The sequence below is a fragment of the Neoarius graeffei genome, chromosome 19 (genome assembly GCF_027579695.1).
Source record: "Neoarius graeffei isolate fNeoGra1 chromosome 19, fNeoGra1.pri, whole genome shotgun sequence".
In the NCBI taxonomy this organism is placed as follows: Eukaryota; Metazoa; Chordata; class Actinopteri; order Siluriformes; family Ariidae; genus Neoarius; species Neoarius graeffei.
In genome coordinates this window covers 52,111,970-52,136,099 of record NC_083587.1, presented here as the reverse complement: position 1 = coordinate 52,136,099, position 24,130 = coordinate 52,111,970, and the positions used below count along the sequence as shown (strand labels likewise).

Sequence of the window (24,130 nt, the reverse complement as noted above, 5' to 3'; positions counted from 1 at the left end):
GGGACGCCGGGGAATGGTCAGAGGATGCAGGAGACCCTGGGGACGCTGTCGTGGGTTCTTGGTTCTGGTGCAAACCTCACAGGACAGGACAAATGACCTTACTTCCTGCTCCATGTTAGGCCACCAGAAGCGTCTTTTCAGGAAGTCCAGGGTCCTCCGAGCTCCCGGGTGGGCGGTGAGAGGGGAAGAGTGACCCCACTGGAGAACCTTGGCCCGGGCTTGATGTGGGACGTACAAGAGGCCTGGTGGCCCCGTCCCAGGACCGGGGTCCTGGCGTTGGGCTCGTCGGACAGCCTCCTCAATACCCCAGCGGACAGGGGCCACAATCCGGGACACAGGGATAATAGGCCCGACTTCATTCTCCCTGTTAGTGGCAGAGAACAGTCTGGACAGTGCGTCAGGTTTGGTGTTCTTGGAGCCGGGGCGGTATGAGAGGGTGAAGTCAAATCGACTGAAAAACAGGGCCCACCTAGCCTGTCGAGGGTTCAGTCTCTTGGCTTGCTGGAGGTACTCCAGGTTCTTGTGGTCAGTCCAAACCAGGAATGGATGTTGTGCTCCCTCCAGCCAGTGCCTCCACTCCTCAAGGGCCAGTTTGACCGCTAGCAGTTCTCGATCCCCCACATCGTACCGGGACTCAGCAGGACTCAGGCGGTGGGAGAAGTAAGCGCAGGGGTGCAGCTTTCCTTCCGAACGTTGAGAGAGCACCGCGCCGACACCACTGTCCGAGGCGTCCACCTCCACGATGAATGGTTGGGAGGTGTCCGGGAGAACCAGAATGGGTGCCGTGCAGAAGCGGTCCTTGAGGTCTTTGAACGCCTTTTCTGCCTGAGGAGACCAGCCATAAGATCCACCTGTCCCTTTGGTGAGGTCTGACATGGGTGCTGCCACAGAACTGAAGTTCCTGATGAACTTGCGGTAGAAGTTAGCGAATCCTAAGAACCGCTGAACCTCCTTAACGGACTTGGGAGTAGGCCAATCCCGGACGCCCAGGGTCTTGGCAGGGTCCATTTGGAGTTGGCCTGTCCGTACAATAAATCCCAGAAAGGAGACCTCGGGAACATGAAATTCGCATTTCTGGGCCTTGGCGAACAGATTGTTCTGTAGCAGCCTCTGGAGAACCTGGCGGACATGGTGGCGGTGCTCCTGCACGGTCTTGGAAAAGATAAGGATGTCGTCGAGGTAGACAAAAACGTATAGGTTAATCATGTCCCTTAAGACGTCGTTGATTAGGGCCTGAAAAACAGCTGGTGCGTTGGTGAGTCCGAAGGGCATCACCTGGTATTCGTAGTGCCCAGACGGGGTGTTAAAGGCAGTCTTCCACTCGTCTCCCTGTCGGATACGGATGAGGTGGTATGCGTTCCGTAGGTCCAACTTGGTGAAGACGGTGGCGCCTTGGAGCAGGTCGAAAGCTGTGGACATCAGCGGAAGGGGATATCGGTTGCGCACAGTGATCTTATTCAGGCCCCTGTAATCAATACATGGTCGGAGCCCCCCATCCTTCTTGCCGACAAAGAAGAAGCCGGCTCCAGCAGGTGAAGTGGAGGGTCGAATAAACCCAGAGACCAGGGCATCTTTGAGGTATTCCTCCATGGCCTTGCGTTCTGGCTGAGAGAGTGAAAACAGTCTGCCACGAGGAGGGGTAGTCCCAGGGAGCAAGTCGATGGCACAGTCGTAGGCCCGGTGCGGAGGAAGAACGGCGGCCCTGCTCTTGCTGAATACCTCCTTGAGATCCCAGTACTCTGTAGGAACTTGAGATAACTCGGTGAGATCAGGGGGCTCGGCAGGAGACACAGGAGAGCTAGAGAGCAGACAAGAGGCATGGCATGCAGGGCCCCATTCCACAACCTGGCTTGTTACCCAGTCTATGCGAGGGTTGTGGCGAGTAAGCCAAGGAAGGCCTAGAATAACTGGGAACTCAGGTGAAGGAATCAGGTGCAGGGATATTTCTTCCTTGTGACCTTGAGACTGGAGGAAAACTGGAGAAGTAACTTGGGTGACTCTTCCATCACCTAACGCTTGGCCATCGAGGGCAGACACAGACAGTGGGACTTCAAGAGGTGCAGTCGGAATATTGATGCTTTGGGCGAAGTGAATATCCATAAAGTTCCCAGCCGCCCCTGAGTCTATCAAAGCTTGACAAGAGTGGACAGACTCACCCCAGGAGATGGAGACCGGGATGTAGATTCCTTGGCCAGGGAGTCCGGGAGAGAGGGTAGGCCCCGTCACAACCCTCCCTCGGCTGGACGGGGCGGTCCTTTTCCCAAGAGTTCGGGACATGATGCTCGGAAGTGACCAGGCTTGCCACAGTAGATGCAGCACTTGTCCCTCCTTCTGCGCTCCCTCTCAGATGCGGAGAGGCGAGTACGACCCACTTGCATGGGTTCTGGACAGTCACTGAAGGAGGTAGACGGTCTCCAGGTAGAGGTAGGGAGGCTGGGGGGGCTCAAGGCTTGGTGGCGTTCTCTCATCCTGTTGTCCAGACGAATAGCATGTGAGATGAGGGTTTCGAGGTCACTTGGGCATCCAATAGAGGCCAGACCGTCCTTGATGGGGTCAGACAGACCATGGTGGAAGGCTGACACCAGGGCAGTCTCGTTCCATCCACTTACTGCTGCGAGTGTTCGGAACGAGATGGCGTAATCTGCGACGCTTCCTCCTTGCCGGATGGACATGAGCTTTCGGGCTGCGTCGGTACTGATGTCTGCCTGATCGAAGACCCGAAGCATCTCTTCAGAAAACAGCTGGAAATCAAAGCACTCAGGTCCCTGTCTTTGCCAGATAGCAGTAGCCCAGGCTCGCGCCTTACCAGCTAATAAGGTGATCACAAAGGCAATCTTGCGGCGATCCGTAGTGTAGGTGGTAGGCTGAAGCTCAAAGGTGAGTTGACACTGGGTAAGGAACTCTCGGCACTCACTGTGCTTGCCGTCATACCTCTGTGGTGCAGGAAGGCTGGGTTCGCGAGGTGAAGAAGGCAGCATTGCAGGAGGCACTGGAGCAGGAGTGGGAGCTGGATCAGGAGCAGGAGATGCAGGCAGAGATGTCAGCTGTGCCAGGGTTTTCCCAATTTGCTGAAGCAGTTCCTCGTGGCGAGCGAGGGCCTCACGTTGGCTGGTGAGCGTACGTCCATGAGCGTCCATGGTCGCTCCGAAGCGTGTCAAAGCTGCCATAATTCCCTGAAGGTTGGCCGGGTAGACAGTTGAAGCAGCCTCTGCTGAGTCGGTCATGACGGAGTCTTTCTGTTAGGGTTTTGCTGGGATTCGAACCTGGTTCGTTGGTGTGATAATCCAGCAAACCCCCACTAGGCCACCAGGGGGATGACTCAAATGCAGAGGCGTGAGGCGGAAGTAGAAAAAGAATCAAAAGGTTTATTTAAACTATATACACTATATACAGGGCAAAACAAAAGACAAAAAAAAACACCAAAGAGTATAATCCAAAAGAAAAGCAAAGTGCAAAAATTCAAAAGCTAAGAAGATCAAAAAACACAGTACAAAGGAAACTGGAGATAAACATAACAGCACAAAGACTCCGTGACAAAAGGACTGAACTCAGGGGTATAAATAGACAAACTAATTAAGGACACAGGTGAAGATAATTAGGCAATTAACACAAACACAAAACACAGGAACAGTGGCGGCCTCTAGAGGCCAAAATAAACACGACATGAAAAGGAAATAACAGCGGCCTCTAGAGGCCAAAACAGTCCTAGTCCTAACACTCGCCCCCTGGTGGACTCCGTCCTGGGCAAGGTAACCAGGCCTTTAAGATGCATTGAGCAGCACTGATCTCCATTTCTATAACCCTCGGGCTCTTGCCTATTACATAATTAGGGTTATAGTCAGGGCCGGTCCTCTGGTAACCACGAGAGTTTGACTCCCTGTTCATTACATTACATTAATGGCATTTAGCAGACGCTCTTATCCAGAATGATGTACAACATACCCAGAGCAGCCTGGGGAACAGTTGGGGGTTAGGTGCCTTCCTCAAGGGCACTTCAGCCATTCGTGCTGGTCCAGGGAATCGAACCAGTGACCTTTTGGTCCCAAAGCTGCTTTTCTAACCATAGTTCTCTAACCATACTCGCATCTGTATTGCGGCGTGCCTCACCAGATGGCAGTTGGTACCATTTTTATGAAGGTCTTTGATATAACCTGACCACAAGTAGAACTCACGATCTCGTGGTCAAAAGGTGGAGGAGGTGATAACAGTACAGTAAGGAATAAAACTCTTGGGGTCGTGCTGTTATAAGAGTGGTGTGATGCAGCCCAAAACCTTACACACCAAAGTTCCAATAACAGCACATCATAAAGCATCTTATTCGTCTTATGGTACAGAAAGTCGCCAACGTTTAAAGTTTATTGTTCATTCGTATAAATACAGAGGTGATTATAGAAAATCACGCGCATGCTGATTGGTCGAGAGATTCGGACTATTTCTCGATAATCACCTCGAGCGACTCGGCAAAATGGCGGCCGATCTCTTCGTCACTGTAAGTGAGGAAGAATTACAAATGATGAAAGAAAATGCTGTTCCTAAAAGCAGTAAAGATGCTACGAAGTTTGGTCTCAAATTTTTCAAAGGGAGGTGGAATTGTGATTTTATTTTATCGATTTCCAAAGTATCGAAACAACAATATAGTTGTTACTTATGTTCCAACGCCGGTTTCTCGAAACATGCAGCTTGTCATGAAGACTTTCTTGTCGAAAAACTTAAAGGAAGAGCATTACCTGACAAAACACTAATACTGGAGACTCCTTCCAAAAAATGCTAAATAAACATCTCTTCGTCACCATATCAATGATTTTTTTTAAATAAGTTATAAGTCCACAAACAGATACAATTCCCTGTATAAGTTGTTACTATAAATTGATAACGTTTTAGTTGCCGAAGGCTTCAACAAAAAACACAAATCGTTCCAGATTATTTGGAAAGTGTGTGACGATTTAGAGATGCTAATTTGCTAACTGTTAGCGTCCCTCAATCGTTAGCGCCATTAGAGTTTTAGCTCTAGTATTAAACTAAAGAACAATCACATTTTGATAGTTATGCATAGTAATGAGAGTATAGAAATTCCTCAGGGCTTAATTTTCCTCACTAATAAAGGGCCCCATACAAGTTCAAAAAAGTCGTCAAAATTTTGTATCAAAATTTTGATATCAAAATTTTGATGCAAAATTTTGATGTAAAATGTCCACACACGATTCAATGTTTTTTCTATCAAAAATTCAGTATTGTCAAAAACTTTGACATGGACGCAGCAGTGGCCGTAGCACTTGTGTTCGCTTTGGACAATGAACCGCCTCGGCATCGACGGAAATGGTCGAAAGACTGGTTTTTGAAACGGCGAACGTACGGTCACGTCAACCTCCTCAGAGAACTTCGTCTCAAAGAACCAGAGGACTTCCGTAATTTCCTTAGGATGGATGCCCCATCCTTCGATGAATTATTGGACCTTGTCAAGCCATTGATATTGAAAGAAGACACTGTGATGCGTTCATCTATACCACCAAGTGAACGCTTGTCCATCACACTGAAGCCCCCCACACACGCATCAATAATTTGACGACTCTTCAAAAAATATCAAAGTGATTTGATATGTCAAAATTTGGGTTCAAAATTTTGACATCAAATTTTTGACATCAAAACACCCTACACACGATCAAACTTTGTATCAAAATTTTGATGACTTTTTTGAACGTGTATGGGGCCCTTAATACAAAGGTAGTGAACAAGAAGCTCTTCTTGTCTTGAATTTCTGTCCCCAAAGTAACAGCGAAAGCAAATAACTAGCTCAGTTAGCATACAGCGGCTAGCAAGCCAGGTTAGTTAGTCAGTTAGAAGGTCCTAGTTTAGGGTGACCAGACGTCCCAGTTTTACCGGGACAGTCCCGATTTGGGGTTGTGTGTCCCGAGTCCCGGGGGGGGGGGAGTTAGGACGATTCTAAGGGCCTGGCACTGACAGGGGGGCCTGTGAGGGATATTAATATTATTTTAATAGTATTGCCTTGTGTAAGTTTTTGAAATAAAATATTTCATTTCATCTTTTAAAATATGCAGGGCGGCACGGTGGTGTAGTGGTTAGCGCTGTCGCCTCACAGCAAGAAGGTCCTGGGTTCGAGCCCCGTGGCCGGCGAGGGCCTTTCTGTGTGGAGTTTGCATGTTCTCCCCGTGTCCGCGTGGGTTTCCTCCGGGTGCTCCGGTTTCCCCCACAGTCCAAAGACATGCAGGTTAGGTTAACTGGTGACTCTAAATTGACCGTAGGTGTGAATGTGAGTGTGAATGGTTGTCTGTGTCTATGTGTCAGCCCTGTGATGACCTGGCGACTTGTCCAGGGTGTACCCTGCCTTTCGCCCGTAGTCAGCTGGGATAGGCTCCAGCTTGCCTGCGACCCTGTAGAAGGATAAAGCGGCTAGAGATAATGTGATGTGTGTGTGTTAAAATATGCAAATTATACATGGTTATGATTTGCTATAACATTTTTCTTGAATTATTTATGATATTGTCATTTCACCCCTCCACCCTTTTTACTAATGGTAGTGTGATTCTGGGCGCGGGACACGTGAAATGTGTAGCTCCGTGTGTGCACAGCGCCGCTATTAGCGCAGCTTAGATCAGCTGGCAGTTTTTCTATGTGCGCAACAGAGGTGTGCATTCTAGAAGTTGCTAAGCAGGAGCAGGTGTGATGAATTATGAAGTCCGGATATCACACTGTGTGTGAAAAAAAAAATCACCTTTTTTCATAGGTATCTTTATTGTATAATTAAGTCTAGATGTTTTGCCATTGTTCATGTGTGGATTTGTTGATATTGTTAAGTATTTAACTTTAATATTTTGCACATTAGCTGTGGTCATAGATATCATTGCTATTGTTCATGTGTGGATTTATTGATACTGTTGCTAAGTATTTAACTTGAATATTTGAACATTTGCTGTGTTTTCTAATAAATGTGTGATGCCTAAAAGAAACCAAGAACACTTACTTGATTTCTTGCAGTGCACTATGTAATTGTATCAAAAAACTAATGTAGTTATTCATCAAGGCATACATTTGATCACATACAATAAGTCAATAAATGGAGGAAACAAAGGAATACATCTTGTAATCCTGATTATTGATGATGTTTGCTGGAGGGCTCTGGAGTCTCCATAATGTGCATACAGAATGTTATAAATCCAATACTGATACAGTGATGCATGCAATTTCTCTCAACACAAACATTTGGATTGAATGAACTCCATAGGCTACTGAGTGGCCTAATAATAGTTGCTCATAAAAGAAATATATATCTTCCATAATATATATCATGGAATTTTCATTTTAAGGCAACAGTCTATTCAGTCTAATTCTGACAGTTCTGCATTTAAAATGTTCATATACCAAATAATTGTATCACCTAAACTTGCTAGGTAGCTGATCACATGCATAGTAAAGTAGAAGTGCCAGCCAAAAACAGACTTCAAATTCAGTTGCTTGAGCTTGAAAATTTTACCGGCGGGGCCCTAAATTGTAATCTTTCATAGGGCCCTGCATTTACTATTTTGATGAATTGACAGGAATCGCAAACTTTCCTGGTTACTGCCCCCTGGCCCTGTGGCATGGGTGTTTATTTAGCCACATTATTCCAGACAACAGAACGTGTTGCCATGCAACAATAAAATAAACATTAACTGGCGCGAATGTTCTTTGTCGAGCAGTTAGCAGCAGTAATGCCGCAGCAATTATGCCGAAAAGAAAATGTACCTTTTCCAAAGATTTACAGGGCACCTACCCCTTCCTCCGAGAGGTGCAGAACAATGCGCACGAAGCCTACTGCACACACTGTAAGTGTTCCTTCTCCGTAGCCCACGGTGGTAACGCCGATATACAGGATCACATTAAAACTGGAAAAGATTCACTCTTCTTGTAGGCTAATGCATTTTGTTTAGGGTGGGTGGATTGACAGTCGCCTTAGCTTTGTTCCTGTACTGAGTTGGGTAGCCTATGTTGCAAATGATGTGCGCTCCAGTGGGGGCTTTCCTCGGGCTGTCACCCCTCTCCTCCTTTATTGCTGTTTTGTTTGAGTGTATATTCTCAAATCACTTGTCTCTTTTTTTTGTTTCTGTTTAACATACCATTCTGACAGTTTGGCCATATTGCTGTGTTGAACAGCTTGTTGCACCTTCCATTAAAGTGTTCACTTTTGTACACAGCTTTATTCATGCAGTTGTGGGGAATGGTTAGTAAGGTTGATTCTGACCTAGGCTATGTTGAGGTCACATATCTACTTTTTAAGTTCATGCTATAGTGCATACAATTTTAGACATATAGCCTACATGTGCATATGCGTTCTTCTTGGTGTTCTCACAAACAGGTGAAATAAATCAGTTTAAATTTGGCCTATGGACATAGCCTGGCCTATTCTCAGCCATTACAAAATCTGTTGTCTGACCATAATTTAACTGATCTGTATACCACTATGCTACTAGATAACAAAATGCCTGTTTGTTTTATTCCATGTGAGATGTTGGTAAATGTGAGCTTCAACAAAATGATAAGAGTACCTCTCTGAGTGTCACGTGTACGTAAAAAAAAGGTGTGCGTGCACGAGTATGGTCGCACGCAAAAGTGTCCCGGTTTTAGACTAGGGAAATCTGGTCACCCTATCCTAGTTAGTACTGGTAAGAGCATAGTGAGCACAGTGTGTTTTTTGTTTTGTTTTTTCCCCCCCATTCATTATCAGTAGAAAAGCTTCTCTGCTTAGCTTTTCATCTGTAGTTAGGTTGAGTGAAAGCATTCTCACCTCCCCTCATGTGTGTCTTTATAGCTTCTGGACCCTCCAGAGTGTGGGAACGGTTTTGTCGAGCTGGGAGAAGAGTGCGACTGTGGGACTCCAGCGGTGAGGTGTTTTTCAGCCATTCAAAGACACTGGGCTTCATTTATCGAACTGGATATGAAAGGATTTATTCATAAATCATACATATGGGTATTATTTACAGAAGAAATTTAGTATCCATGAAAATACTGTCATTTCAGATAAACGTTCGTATCTCATTCATGCTCCCGGGTGTGTGTAAACTTGCGCATAAGAAGACTAAGTAATAACGTGTAAACCTCATTTGATGACCTTTGAACCATAAATATTGCTGTGAGTTAGTGCACTTATTTTAATCGATTAAAATATTGAATCGCAATTAATCACATTATTGGCCATAGTTAACTCATGATTAATCACGCATTTTTTTATCTGTTCTAAATGTACCTTAAAGGAGAACTGAAGTCATTTTTAAACTTGCTTTATTTCTTAATTAACGTGTTATTCAATTAGGTTTTTGGTTTTAGTAACCTTATATCGCGACTCGTATCGGCAACTAATTGCAATTAAATATTATACTTATCGGCTTATTCGGTTTTTAGCCATGTTGAATTTAATTCGTTTGGTCCACGGCAGGCGTTGCTTATCTGCACGATCTTCACGAGACTTGTGCGAGACTTCGAAACGTGAAGTGTCAGCCAGGTGTCAGTGCCGTTATTTTGAAAACTGTTTTCCAAACTAAATATTGCACAAAAACAAGTTGAAATGACGGTTACTGCCTACTTTTTTCAAACTTTCCTGATTTGCTATCAAAACAAACAAAACTTCCAGCTTCATTACGTCAGCATTCGAAAGAGGGCGCGCGCGTCTTTTGACAACGTTGGCAGATGTCGGTCGCTTTGATTTCCGCTGTACGTTTTACTTCCGTCCTACGACGTCTCGCACAGGTCTCAACGAATCTCGTTTACGGCCGTCGCTTTGACATATGGATTGAGATATTACATAGGATGTTTCAAACGCTCATAACTTGCTCTAGCAGCGACACAATAGCTATCAAAAATGCATTCCGATATTTAATAAAATGAGAGAAATAAGATTTTGATAATAAAAAATTTGCCTTCAGTTCTCCTTTAAAGGGATGTTTTCATGTTTTTGGGGAGGGGGAGTGCGCAAATATTCTTGCTTTATGCACATGTACGGTATGTGGCCAGGGCAGGAAGGATAAGGCTGGACACAGGAAAAATTATTTTTGTGGGTATTTTATTCCCCCACTGCATTTAAAAAATAAAGCAGCGTTCACTTTATAATTCTGAGGGTTGAATACAATTCAGCGTGAACACAACAGTACAGTATTTTTCTCGAGTTCTGTCCTTAACTTCCAGCCTCAAACTGTACAATAAAATAAACGAACTAAACTCTGTGATGTGGACTCGGGACAACAGTAGCGGCTATCTTTAAATAAAGAAAATAAAAATACAAAGCCCAAATAAATACAGTTGTTAAGGTACACAGCTCTCATCTCATCTCATTATCTGTAGCCGCTTTATCCTTCTACAGGGTCGCAGGCAAGCTGGAGCCTATCCCAGCTGACTACGGGCGAAAGGCGGGGTACACCCTGGACAAGTCGCCAGGTCATCACAGGGCTGACACATAGACACAGACAACCATTCACACTCACATTCACACCTACGGTCAATTTAGAGTCACCAGTTAACCTAACCTGCATGTCTTTGGACTGTGGGAGAAACCGGAGCACCCGGAGGAAACCCACGCGGACACGGGGAGAACATGCAAACTCCGCACAGAAAGGCCCTCGCCGGCCTTTCTGCGCGCTTCGACAGCGCATTGATATCAATTGATATCAATTGATATCATTGATATCAATGCGCTGCCGAAGCGCGCAGAAGGTGTTAGTACGCCTGTCATTATAGTGCGCACTTTCCATAGCATAGAAAATCGCTACGTTTCAATTTGTGTAACTGAACTTGTTTCATGTCACTGGTCATATAAACCTATGTAAACAGGAAAAACGCGGAAGAGTTTGGTCGCATCTAACTACAGCCCCAAAAAATACCATTGGCCATACTGAGCCTAGCTACATCGCTAACAGGAGTGACAGCGCGTCTGACTGCGTCTGACTGACTGGGAGGTCGCGCAAAGCTCGGCTAGGTACGGAGCAGCTCGTCTCAATTCAGATAAGAGCATATTTCATTATGGAAGTACGGTGGACTGTTCCTTTAAGCTGCAACGTGGAATTATTCAAACATCTACACGCAAGTACAAAGAAAACCAGTGTCTCGGAAACTTTTGTTAATCCAGCAAAAAAATTTTAGTTCGGTTTGGTTTATGCAAATATTTATACACGACTTTATTCAAAGATTAATAAATGATGCCCGATGTCTCTTCAGACCTTTTTAAAGCAGTCAACTTATTTATAGCTTCTCTCTCTCTCTCTCTCTCTCTCTCTCTCTCTCTCTCTCTCTAGGAGTGTGCTCGAGAAGGAGAGAACTGCTGTAAGAAGTGCACTCTGACTCAGGGCTCGAAATGCAGTAATGGACTCTGTTGCAATAACTGTCAGGTATGAACTGCGTGTAGCCTTGAACATCTGTCTGTTGGAAAGGGACTTGCTGGTTGATGATGTTTGTGTCGTATCTGTAGATGGAGTTTATGGGTGTGATCTGCAGAGAGGCTGTTAATGATTGCGATATACCAGAAAACTGCACTGGGAACTCCAGCCAGGTGAGGGCGCTCTGACAGCTTCGCAATATTTTCTGGTCTGTGTGTCTCTGCCAACTGTGTTGGAGGAGGTTATGTTTTCACATCTGTTTGTTTGTTTGCAGAGGTGGACAAAGTACCCAACTTCGTAGACTTAAGTCAAAGTCCAGATCCCGCTGGTCAAATGTTACTCCGATACAAGTGAAAGTTGTCCAGTCAAATTTTTACTTAAGTTAAAGTACTTGCTTTTAAAAATACTTAAGTATTAAAAGTACATTTTCTGTCAACGCATCGTTGTATTATTGCCACAATGCTTACAAAACCCAACACCGTTACCAAAGACAGAAATGTGAATTCAGAAAATGAACGCATGCTGTGCCATCATGGTGGTTTAACGTTAAGCTAGCTAGTCAGTGAAGCGCCACCTGACATGCTAGCAAACGCTTTTCAAAATCATATTGGGTAGCTAACGCTACTAGAAAGAAACATTTCGCATTACCATTTTGTCAATTTGTGTAAGTGGGTGTGACATGTAGATCAGTGTTTCTCAACCACTGGGTCACAGCCTGTTACTGGGCCATGAAGCACCCTCTAGTGGGCTGCGATTTTTTTTTTTCCCCCCCCAAGTTGAAGCTAATTTTTACTCGGAGTAGGGTACAATTGCTGGGCTGCATCCAACGTCACATCCGCCTCATTAAAGCTACGGTCACACTCCAGCTCGCGATGATTTGCGTTGGGTTGGTGGCGATGCTTGGTAAAGCCTAGGTCACAACCGGACATACGATTTTTTGGCTGTGCGATTTTTGCCGTTTCCCAAATCGCTGCTTTTTTTTTTTGTTCGTGGAGAAAGATGCACGTTGGCCGTAAGTTTGTCTTGCAACCTGAAAAAAACGTAAGCGCCCGTAGAGTTTGTTTGACATGACAAAGAACCTCTGCGGCCGGTCTGCGGCCAGTCTACGGCTCGAAAATCAGCACATCACACGCGCGCCCTCTGTGCGTTTCTTGCGTTTTTTGCACGTAGACCGGCCGTAGGAGCACGTACGGCCGGTTGTGACCGATGCTTAATATACACGTGAGCCAAAAGTTGTGGTCACACAGCACGCAAATACTCGACTGTCACGCCTTCACAGACTTGAGTCTGGCGCAGCTCGAGCTGCCGTGCGCGCTCACGGAGCATCTTGTGCGCCTGCTTGGGACCCGGTCATTATGGGAAACACTTGATGCTGATTTGAGCGCAATCAGCATGCGCAGATACGGACGCTGTTTTCACAGAGGCTTTGCAAAGTATCATCATCACGTTTGCGTCGAGCCATGTTTATAACGCTGTTTAAATACTCTGCTTCTGTTTTGCTTTTGTAAATATCACGCCTGCTAATAAACACTCTCCCTACATTTAGATCCGTCTACCGCTGTCGATCTTGTAGTGTCCTGATCCGCAGTAGCCTGGCTAACGCGACTTCAAAGCTCTCCGAGCTATTGGTCTGGCCAAGATATTAAGCCCAACCGTTTCCCAGAGCCCGTGGTTGACCCGCCTCCCTGAAATGCCTCAGTTTGCTACTGGTCGAAGCCAGAAAAGGCTGTGACAAAGCTTAAACCAATCACATCACTCTTTCCTCTGACGTATGCGACGCGACGGGGCTAACTGGTAGATTAAACTCTTACCGAAGCCGGTCGGGAGCAAGGCGAAAACGTCCTTCCTTTCAATAAATACCTCCAAGGCTGCTCTTTGCTCCGTTTTCAATGAGAACTTCCCGTTGAATGCTTTCAATACAGCATCTATGCGTAATAGATGCGGAAGCGTGAATGAAGCGCTTCCGGCATAGATTCTGTAAACAATCTATGGCTTCCGGTCGCAGTTCTACTACGTCAGTGCCTTGAACACGCCTCTACCCAGGGCCGTTGGAGATGCTCAAAGTTGATTGGTTCCCGATTTTTCGGGAGCTTGGAAGAGCTGTAGATAGTTTGCCTGGCCAGACTAAGCTCGCAACAGGCCCTCGTGTTGCGTCACGCTTAGGATGGGCGGGCCCAGGCTAGATCCGCAGATCTTTAACCCAGCCACATATAAAAAGTTGTACGCCTCCACGCTCTTCCAGGTTTTCATCTGTGTGTCCGTGTAGAACAATGTCTGCAGCACCAGGTAGTTTGAGATATCAGGAAATTCAACAGATGGATCATTTTCCAACTCATCGGAAAAATCCTTCTTTGCTAGCATATAAGGGTCTAATCCCATTGAGTGGTTTCTGTATCCACTTCTTCTTTTGAGCGTACTTCTTGGTTTTAATAACTTGCTTGTTTGCCGAACACAAACATGGCAATAAGTTCTTGTGTTAATGGACCAGACTCCACTTTTGGATCATTAATCCCTTTTGGCTGAGAATGCCCTGCATGCATGGTTTTATGTTCGTGTCTGGCACATCCATACAGTTTTAAATACAATAACTACAATTAAAAACAATTTGTTTTTATTGCATTTATTGAATTCCTGGGCTCCCATCTGTAACACGGAGTGATGTTGCGTCCCATTAATACACTTTACAATAGATTATTAGATTCTAACAGAATAGTTGAGCCAAAATAATTGGGGATCTTTGTTAATGGGCTCCGACGCGTTACAAGTATGAACAGGTCAGGTGGGCCTTACAGTAGAAAATTTAAGAACCCCTGGCGTACATGATCTCCATTGTCAGTTGTGCTTAGCCTTAGGGAAATGAAAGTAACTACCGACCAAACTAGAACAATAGCGTATTTCTCTTTTTATTTGCATCCCTCAGTGCCATTTCTGCTGAAGGCTACGGTCCTTCTTTCATTTAGGCCACTGAGGCTAATATACTCTTTTTTTTTTTTTTTTTTAATTTGAGCCATTGAGCTTGAGCTCTCACATTCAATATCAAACACGTCTAGACTTTGACTTTGATCTAGTCTGGGACATTTCCATTGAAAATCTGACACAGTCACAGTGTTCGTCCCAGATATCAATGTCAGATTTTCAACAAAAACAGACAAGACGATGAGACAGATTTTCTGGGGGGTTTTTGTGTGTTTTTTTTCTTTCACTCTTGCAAACCATCATAAAATGCTATGAGGGTCCATACAAATGGCACTGTGCACACCAGTGACGTGCGGTCAGGGGCGGCAGGTGAGGCAGGGCCTCACCGGTCATCATCCAGCCATCATGAGATGAAATAAATGTAAATAATGATAACAATAAAGATTTGTCCAATCATCTGTGCTATATATGCCATTTCTGTATGATTCAAATAATTTCAATCATTTCTGCGATCAAAATCGCCGTATTTGCCTATTTCCTATTCAATTGCAGCGAATATGCAGCGACGTGAGGCAGCACCAAGCCGTGCCTCACGTCAGATTGCGCAATCCCTTGTTAACTGGGTTGAGCGCGTGCCTTTTGCTTACTCTGTGTATGCTACCAACGTAATGCTGTATTAAAATGTTTTTTATACATTGTAGACGTGTATAATATGTCCTCACTTTCCTTATAATATGTAATGTTTTCTACGTATGTGTATCACTTATTTAGTGTTAACAATTTGACATAAAGCCGCACTGAAAAGACATGAGGTGAGGTAGGCAGTAGCTCTGCCGCAGTGCAGAGGGCGTACATAAGCTCAGTTATTCTTGTTTGGTGGTTGCTTCTTCTCTACGTCGTCACATAAAGTTTAATTTGGACTGTTGGCTTGTTCCGATTGACTGCAACAAATTAATGGAGGATGTAATAACTCAACTGAAAAGTTTCTCAAAGTTGGACTTTCAAGGAAAACGGGACGTGATAAAGAATGGACGGCCAATGCCGGAGCTAAAGGAATTACTTCAAAGGACTGGGCAGAAGATAACCCGATCGTTTCAAAAGTGAGTGGTACAACCGAAAAGATTGGCTGTGTGGCTGTGCTACAAGAAACCGCCTTTTCTGTTATTCCTGTCTCTTGTTCTCAACCAGTGACAATCTCTGGACTAACATGGGATTTTGTGACTTATGTAAAAAACCTACCAAGAAGCCTCCTGAAACATGAATGCTCAGCTACTCACATTCAAAGCCAAATTGCTTTAAAAACTTTTGGGACTTCTCGAATAGATGTGGCTTTGAATGAACAGCACCGGCTAAACATTAGCATGCACAACGCTAAGGTGAAGGAAAACCGAGAGATCTTAAAATATCTCATTCATGCAACCTGCTTCTTTGTTCTGTGTATGGTACCCGCTGTGTGGTCCGCCGTGGTGTTTTTTGGAGGTAGGCTACTGAACCGCCATTCATTTTTCATTCTTCCTTGGCCAAATATGTACCTTCAAAATGTACCTTATGTAAAGAATGCTGCTATGAGATATGAAACTAACCGGTATTTGGCAAATACACTGGCAGTCAATGAAAAAGTCCAGGTCAATAATTCAACATATTATGCAATACGGAGTTGGGGAAATGTTTGTTTTGAGATGTTTCTATTGAATAGCGTGCACAGAAGTCATTAATGAGTTCTCCTCAATCCAAACATTTTTCAGTAGTCTTCAGGGAGTGGTCTTTAGGAATCAGCTCAAAGTGCTGTTTTGGAGAAAAACAAAAATTTGTACACGGTTGAAAGGATGGGTTGGATAGCCTTTATTAAGGCCATGAAAAAGCCGACTTTTGTATTCCTTATGTCCAAGATGCCACGGTTAAATCCAGATGACAGATGGCGGGCCCTCGGCATGGTGCAAGCCGGCCTAAGTTTTTCAGAAGTTGGGCGTCGATTGAATGTCCAAACCCTGCCATGGCCTGCGTATTCACCTGATCTCAAATCAAATCAAATCAAGTTTATTTGTACAGCGCTTTTAACAATAAACATTGTCGCAAAGCAGCTTTACAGAATTTGAACGACTTAAAACATGAGCTAATTTTATCCCTAATCTATCCCCAATGAACAAGCCTGTGGCGACGGTGGCAAGGAAAAACTCCCTCAGACGACATGAGGAAGAAACCTCGAGAGGAACCAGACTCAGAAGGGAACCCATCCTCATTTGGGCAACAACAGACAGCCTGACTATAATATTAACAGGTATAACCCTCAACTGTCCTCATGGGGCCGTCCTTCACAGGAGTGGGGCGATAAAACTCCGACCAGACACAGGGCACCAGGATAGATCAAGCAGGTCCGAGGGGCAGAAGAGGCCAGCATCTCAATCCCAGGATCAACATGTAACTCAGAGGGACAGATGGGGGGGGGGGGAGAGAGAGAGAAAGAAAACACGTTGTTAGGTATGCCCTAAAAATGACAAGTATTAAATCTGTGTGGTAGGCTCGCAGAGACGAGAGTCTTTACATCAGGCATAACACACAACAATGGCATGTTAATATAGTAAAAAATATATCATGACCTGCTCTGGCTGGATGCTTGATTGGGTGATGGGAGCGCACTCCTCAGCAATGATGAGATGCAGATGGGACCCTTAGGGCTGGCCAAGACAATTCAGTTACATTTCACCGGGTCTGGGACATGCGACAGAATGTCTGACGGCCGATTCCCTGCAGGCTACGATAGCCAGTCGAGGTCCCCACCGTCTCCACCAAAAGATTTCCTGTTGACTCCATGTAACTCAGAGGGACAGATTTGGGGTGGGGGGAGAGAAAGAAAACACAGGTGGTTAGGTATGCCCAATGTCACCTGAATAAGTAGGAACAGTATACATATTGCACCGAGTACAAGCAGGGACTCCGGCAACTAACTATGACACCATAACTAAAAGGAGAGAGCCAGAAGGTAACACAGGCATGAGGGAGCCCCGGGACATAAAGCAGCAGCCACTACACCGTCAACAAACTCGAGTGAGCAAGCGAGTGGGGACTGACAGCGTCCATACATCCCAGTTTACCAAAACACTCTATGTCTGAGGACCCTCCAGATCTACTCCTTTACCTCATAAACACCATTAACAAAAGGCTTGACTAAACAGATATGTTTTCAGCCTAGACTTAAATGCTGAGACTGTATGATCTCAATCCCATTGAGCATTTATGGGATCACCTTGGTGTTCAGATCCAGAACCGTGTTCCTCGTCCCATGAACAGAGGTCAACTGATCCAGGCTCTTCAAGAGGAGTGGCAGGCCATTCCACAAGACAGGATTCGCCGTTTGATACGCAGTATGCGTCGCAGACTGACGGCTTGTATTGCTGTTGGTGGGGACAATACTCGGTACTGAAGCTGCAACTTTCCAATTACAGGGTATCCATTTTGTTCGGACTGTACATTATCAAAGCTCACAACAATTGTGATTTTTTGTTTATTCATCTCGAGTTAAATGTCAGTATATTGATCTGTAAGCTTCTAGTACATGATTTCATAGCTTATGAATAAAATTATTTTCATAAATGTCACCTGGACATTTTCATTGACTGTCAGTGTATTTTGGTGCATATTTGAAAATCTGATTTTGAAAAAGTCAGTGCCTCACTAGCCACAAACCTCACCGCACGTCACTGGCGCACACACGTGTAAAAATGATCACACACTCACAAGTGAAATGTCCGTCCACAACCTTTGACTTGACGGTTTGTACAGCTCACTGCTGCACATGCAGGCATTTTTTTTTTTTTTTTTTGTAATTTTTCCTCACCAACTACATAAATAACTTGTCCAGTTTTGGGTAGCTTACAGTACCGTTCTATTCCACGATCTGAGTGGTAAGATGGCGGCCAGGTGGCTTCATTCTGACGAGCCTATGAGCTCTCTAGGTTTTATATAGAGCTCAGTGGGCCATCCCTAAGTTTAGTTTGTGTGTATCCTCCACCATACAAGTTCCTGTGAATTAGCTGTTACGATAGAAACAATAACATATTACAGGAGCATTAGAATAAATCTGTAAAGCCGGAAATACTGTCAGAGTCGCTGTTATAAAAATAGGTACCCTAAGGGTACATGTGGCTACTGCGTATAAATAAAATAGTTTTCTGATCCCATGTCCATACAGTAAATGCAGCATATATACATGTTATCAATTATACTCACCTCATGTCTTGCAAGCATCAGCAAGCTGCGAGCAGCATCAGGGCTCGGAGTATTTAGTTTACTGTGTTTTGTTCCAAATACAGTGCTGTGAACTTTATCTATTTTCAAAATCGTAAGAAAGCACTCATTCATGAATTGTCTTAGAAGCATTATTTAGTACCAATGAGCACATTTTGTTTCACGAGTGTAATGAAAGACTCTAAAATAAAATGAAATCAAATTAAAGCGCTGGTGGTGTAGTGGTTAGCGCTGTCACCTCACAGCAAGAAGGTCCGGGTTCGAGCCCCGTGGCCGGCGAGGGCCTTTCTGTGCGGAGTTTGCATGTTCTCCCCGTGTCCGCGTGGGTTTCCTCCGGGTGCTCCGGTTTCCCCCACAGTCCAAAGACATGCAGGTTAGGTTAACTGGTGACTCTAAATTGACCGTAGGTGTGAATGTGAGTGTGAATGGTTGTCTGTGTCTATGTGTCAGCCCTGTGATGACCTGGCGACTTGTCCAGGGTGTACCCCGCCTTTCGCCCGTAGTCAGCTGGGATAGGCTCCAGCTTGCCTGCGACCCTGTAGAACAGGATAAAGCGGCTACAGATAATGAGAATGAATGACGCGGACACGGGGAGAACATGCAAACTCCGCACAGAAAGGCCCTCGCCGGCCCCGGGGCTCGAACCCAGGACCTTCTTGCTGTGAGGCGACAGCGCTAACCACTACACCACCGTGCCGCCCCCTTGTCCAAGAATGCATCAGAAATTTAAAAAAAAGTTTTCATTGAAAAACATTACAAGTGGAGTAAAAAAAAACAAACAAAAAAAATTATTATGGAATAACAATATGTTTAATGCCACACTCGCAACCCGCCGTAAGTGTTTAGGACACGCATGGGTCGCAGGGTTTGGTAGCTCGCAGCCGTGCCGCAGGGTTGCGGTGAACCCAGGGGAAAGTTTGGGGGAGGAGTACGGGCAAAATACTTGTCAAGTACAGGTTGCACGCCTGACTTCCTCGAGGCGTGGGAAAAATTGCGCCGTTAGCCCGTGGAAAGCGTGTGTCTGACGCACGTGTTCAGTGAGTGTGGAATGCGTGTGACTTGCATTTTACCAGTTTCCCGCGCTAGCATGTGTGACGCATGTGATTAGCACGTGACAATCACGCATGACTTGCATGTGACGCAAGCCAGGAGTGGGTATAAAACCAGCGTGTCTGCAGCATTCTGCATCTGTCTTTTGGCTGAAGAACAAATATCGCTTCGTGCTGCTCCTCAGCTTCTATCATCTGCCTATAAGGGTCCAATTCCCTCAGTCATTGCGGCGGTATGGCGACAGCCATCTCCTTCTACAATGCTACACGTTACATGATCGGTTCCTTGGTTCCTCCCCAATATATATACCCAGAGTCTTGCCCCTTGTGTCGCGTGCGGGTCGCATGCACGCCACACATAGGGATAGAAAGTGAGATGCACTTCTGTCTCGAGGGCCGCACAAATAGCAAGCGTGGAATACTTGTGTAGTACTTCTGAGGCACATCACTCGTACAATGACCGTGCGTCACTCGTGCGTCTTACTGTCATCGCCAAGCCCTTACTAGCTGTGACTTTGTTTCAGGCGTACAAAAGGAGTACGGGTCCCGTACATACCGTAGTGTATGCGTTCTTGATTTTTCGCAAGACCCGTAGAATTTGCACGCACAGGACCAAAAGTCTCCACAGCCAGTCTTTCTGCGACCTTCTACGGCACTGAAGACACGCAAGTGTCGCGCAAGTCTCAAGCATGGTTTTGCCAAATTTTTTTTTTACCACAGACCGCCCGTAGTAGCACGTACGGCGGGTCGTAAGTGAGCCTTAATAAAGATAAATTTCAACAAACGATAACGACATTATCTATGTCTCATCTCATCTCATTATCTCTAGCCGCTTTATCCTTCTACAGTGTCGCAGGCAAGCTGGAGCCTATCCCAGCTGACTACGGGCGAAAGGCGGGGTACACCCTGGACAAGTCGCCAGGTCATCACAGGGCTGACACATAGACACAGACAACCATTCACACTCACATTCACACCTACGGTCAATTTAGAGTCACCAGTTAACCTAACCTGCATGTCTTTGGACTGTGGGGGAAACCGGAGCACCCGGAGGAAACCCACGCGGACACGGGGAGAACATGCAAACTCCACACAGAAAGGCCCTCGCCAGCCCCGGGGCTCGAACCCGGCCCTTCTTGCTGTGAGGCGACAGCGCTAACCACTACACCACCGTGCCGCCACATTATCTATGTATGATGAGAATATTTTTCCAAAAGCAAAGAATGTTCTGTGCTCAACTCGTTCTTGTCTTTTGATAACGCGAGATCAACTGTTCGTATCGCGAGATCACAATTCGCCGTTCTGGTGATTGTAATGCTTGTGCACATGCACAGTGCGCTATTGTTACACTCGTTCTTACAACACGATGACACAGTGGCTACTGCCTCGCCTCGTCTCGCCTCTATGAAGCAGTAGCCACAAAAATGAATCAACGTTTTTTGACCAATCAGAATTGAGAATTAAAGAAGCTAAGTTTCATTCACCTTTTTTTTTTTCTCTTTACAGTGTCCTCCAAATGTACACAAAATGGACGGCTACACTTGTGAAAAGGATCAGGTGATTTATATTCGGGGGTTTTATTAACACTGGGGCTAAATCGATGAGAATATACTTAACCCTGCTGTGTTTTCTGTGTTGCTCTTGTCTCAGGGACGGTGCTTTAATGGGCGATGCAAAACTAAAGACAGGCAGTGCAAGTACATCTGGGGAGAGAGTGAGTGCTAAAATGATAAGTTTATAATATCGGCTTCCGTTAATTCCGCGGTTCGCGTTTCAGAAAGGATCCTTTGTGTCAGTGTTAATTGTAATTATGGTATAATGTCCTTACAGAGGCGACATCTGCTGATAAGTTCTGTTACGAGAAGCTAAACATCGAGGGAACTGAGAAGGGGAACTGTGGCAGGGAGAAGGACACCTGGGTCCAGTGTAAAAAGCAGTAAGTGTGAATGTGTGAGAGGGACAGGGTAGGATTGTGTGTGTTGGTGTGAAACAGATGTGATGATGCTAGCGTGTGTGTGTGTTTTAGGGATGTGCAGTGTGGATACCTGCTGTGCTCAAACATCTCACCTGCACCCAGACTGGGAGAGCTGCAGGGAGGCCTGACCTCATTTTCCGTGGCCCAACATAGTGCTTCACTAGACTGCAGGTACACACACACACACACACACAGTGAAAATGTACACATGCGCATTTCAAATGTACACTCAATGAAAATGTGTGTATGTGCCAGTGGAGGACATGTGATGATTGACGGAGACACTGATCTGGGGTACGTGGAGGACGGCACGGCGTGTGGCACCGACCGGATCTGCTTCAACCACAAATGCCTTCCGGTTCAGGATTTCAACTTCAGCACCTGCCCCGGGACCACCGACAAAGTCATCTGCTCCGGACACGGGGTATGAGTGTAATGAACAACACATCATACTTTCTATCCATTTATACTTCCAGTACATCACCTGTTGTGGAACATCTCTGAATCCAGTTCACGTTATTGGGGGCCAAGCGGCGAAGCTGCGCAGGCACCCACAGGGTTTCTACTGTTTCTTATTATTCAACGTTCTTCCGCCTCTGCAAGTCTATGGCAGCCCATAGAACCGTCCGGTAAAAAGTTGTGAAATTTTGCACACTGATTCTAGACAGTCTCAACATTCCTCTCAGCAAATTTCAGGGCTCTATCTCAAAGCCTCTAGCGCCACCAACAGGTCAAAGTCGCAGGTACATTTCTGCTTGTAACTTTTGAACCGTTGGTCGGATTTTCAAAAACTTGGTATCCCTGGAATCCTTGGGCCAAGACGAATCCAACGCACCCTGTGACATCATTTTCCGCCCGGATAGTTTTCCCGCCATTTTGAATTTTGTGAAAATCAATTAAAATGCTACTCCTCCCTCAATTTTTGACCAATTTCTCCCAAACATGGTACATAGCATAATTGGACCAAGCCGCACAAAAGTTACGCTCAGTGTTTTGAATTTCACAAGCGTTTGGCCGTGGCAGCCAATCAAATTTGGCTGCGCAGACGCGAAACAGGAAGTGTGGCTCATATCTCGGCCGCCCTTTGGCGTATCTTAACGAAACTTGGTGGCATTATGCCCCACCCCTCCAAAAAGGCCCACAAAAAATTTGGAACAAATTGGCCGCTATGGGGCGCTATAACTAGGAAAAATTACTTTTGGCTCATATCTCATGATGCGTTTTGGGTAGAAACAAAATTCCACTATCTCTGGAATCCTTGGGTCAAGACGAATCCATCGCACCCTATGACGTCATATTCTGCCTTGAGGATTTTCCGCCATTTTGAATTTTGTTAAAATCAATGAAATTCTATGGCATCCCATAGAACCGTCTGACGAGAGGTTGTGAAATTTGGCACACTGATTCTAGGCTGCCTCAAGGTTCTTGTCAGCAAATTTCAACTCACCACCTCAAACTCTCTAGCGCCACCAACAGGTCAAAGTTGGAAGTACATTTCTGGTTCTTACTTTTGTACCGTACGTCTGATCGTCAATATCGCTGGAATCCTTCGGTCAAAACGAATCCAACGCGCCGTATGTCGTCATATTCCACTCGGTAGATTTTCCGCCATTTTGAATTTTGTTAAAATCAATTAAATTGCTCCTCCTCCCTCAATTTCTGACCAATTTTTCCCAGACTTGGTACATAGCATCATTGGACCAAGCCGCACAAAAGTTATGCTCAGTGTTTTGAAATTTTAAAACTGTTTGGCCGCAGCAGCCAATGAAACACAGCTGCGAAGACGCCAAACAGGAAGTGAGCTCCTATCTCGGCAGCCCTTTGACGTTTCTTAACCAAACTTGGTGGAATTATGCCCCACCCCTCCAAAAGGGCCCATACCAAATTTGGTGCACATTGGCCATTAGGGGGCGCTATAACTATACAAAATGTGTTTTGGCTCATATGCCATTGAGCTCATATCTCAGCAGTCTTTTAGCATACACACACACACACACACACACACACACCTAGTACACTTGAAGTAATTTCAGCCATCACATTCAATCAAATTTGATGGTGAAGCCGCCGAACAGCAAATGACCTTGTATCTCAGTCAAACGATGGTATATCGACATGAAACTTCTTGTGGGTGCTCGTGACCATCTGTCTGGCCCAAATGCATTCTGCTAGCCTGACGACTAGGCTCATATTCTGCTTGGCCCCCACATTGCTGCTTGCAGCTATATTTACTTATATCGTTGCAGGTACAAACATTTAGAAACGTACAGGAAACGTAGCGTCCTCTTTCCTGAAGGTGGAAAACTTACTGTTAAAAAGCTTGACACTGGAGATTCCTTTCATAAATTTTAGATAAATGTCTCCTAACAGAAATTATTCTATCCACATTCACTGGATATGAGGAACCACGTGCTCTGATTGGCTACTCTACTACTAGGCTATCAGCTCATATACCGTGAACAGAGAAAAACAAAATGGCGGAGCGTTTTGCTGAACAAACCGAGGATGAAATAAAAACTCTACTCGAACACAAAACCCCCGAAATACAAAAAAGCAACAAAATACGTAATGAAAGTATCTGATGGTAA

At 45.3% G+C, this 24,130-nt stretch overlaps 1 protein-coding gene across 2 annotated transcripts in view; it reads left to right on the top strand.

Annotated features, from left to right (window-relative positions):
• adam22 (ADAM metallopeptidase domain 22) overlaps positions 1-24,130 on the top strand; it is a 308,389-nt gene that overhangs the window by 227,893 nt on the left and 56,366 nt on the right. For both annotated transcript variants that reach the window (XM_060900250.1, XM_060900249.1), the window contains exons 16-23: positions 8,804-8,875; positions 11,277-11,369; positions 11,450-11,530; positions 21,074-21,124; positions 21,218-21,281; positions 21,398-21,503; positions 21,594-21,713; positions 21,798-21,966. In XM_060900250.1, the coding sequence (XP_060756233.1) occupies positions 8,804-8,875; positions 11,277-11,369; positions 11,450-11,530; positions 21,074-21,124; positions 21,218-21,281; positions 21,398-21,503; positions 21,594-21,713; positions 21,798-21,966 (756 nt within the window). The remainder of the gene's footprint in view (positions 1-8,803; positions 8,876-11,276; positions 11,370-11,449; positions 11,531-21,073; positions 21,125-21,217; positions 21,282-21,397; positions 21,504-21,593; positions 21,714-21,797; positions 21,967-24,130) is intronic.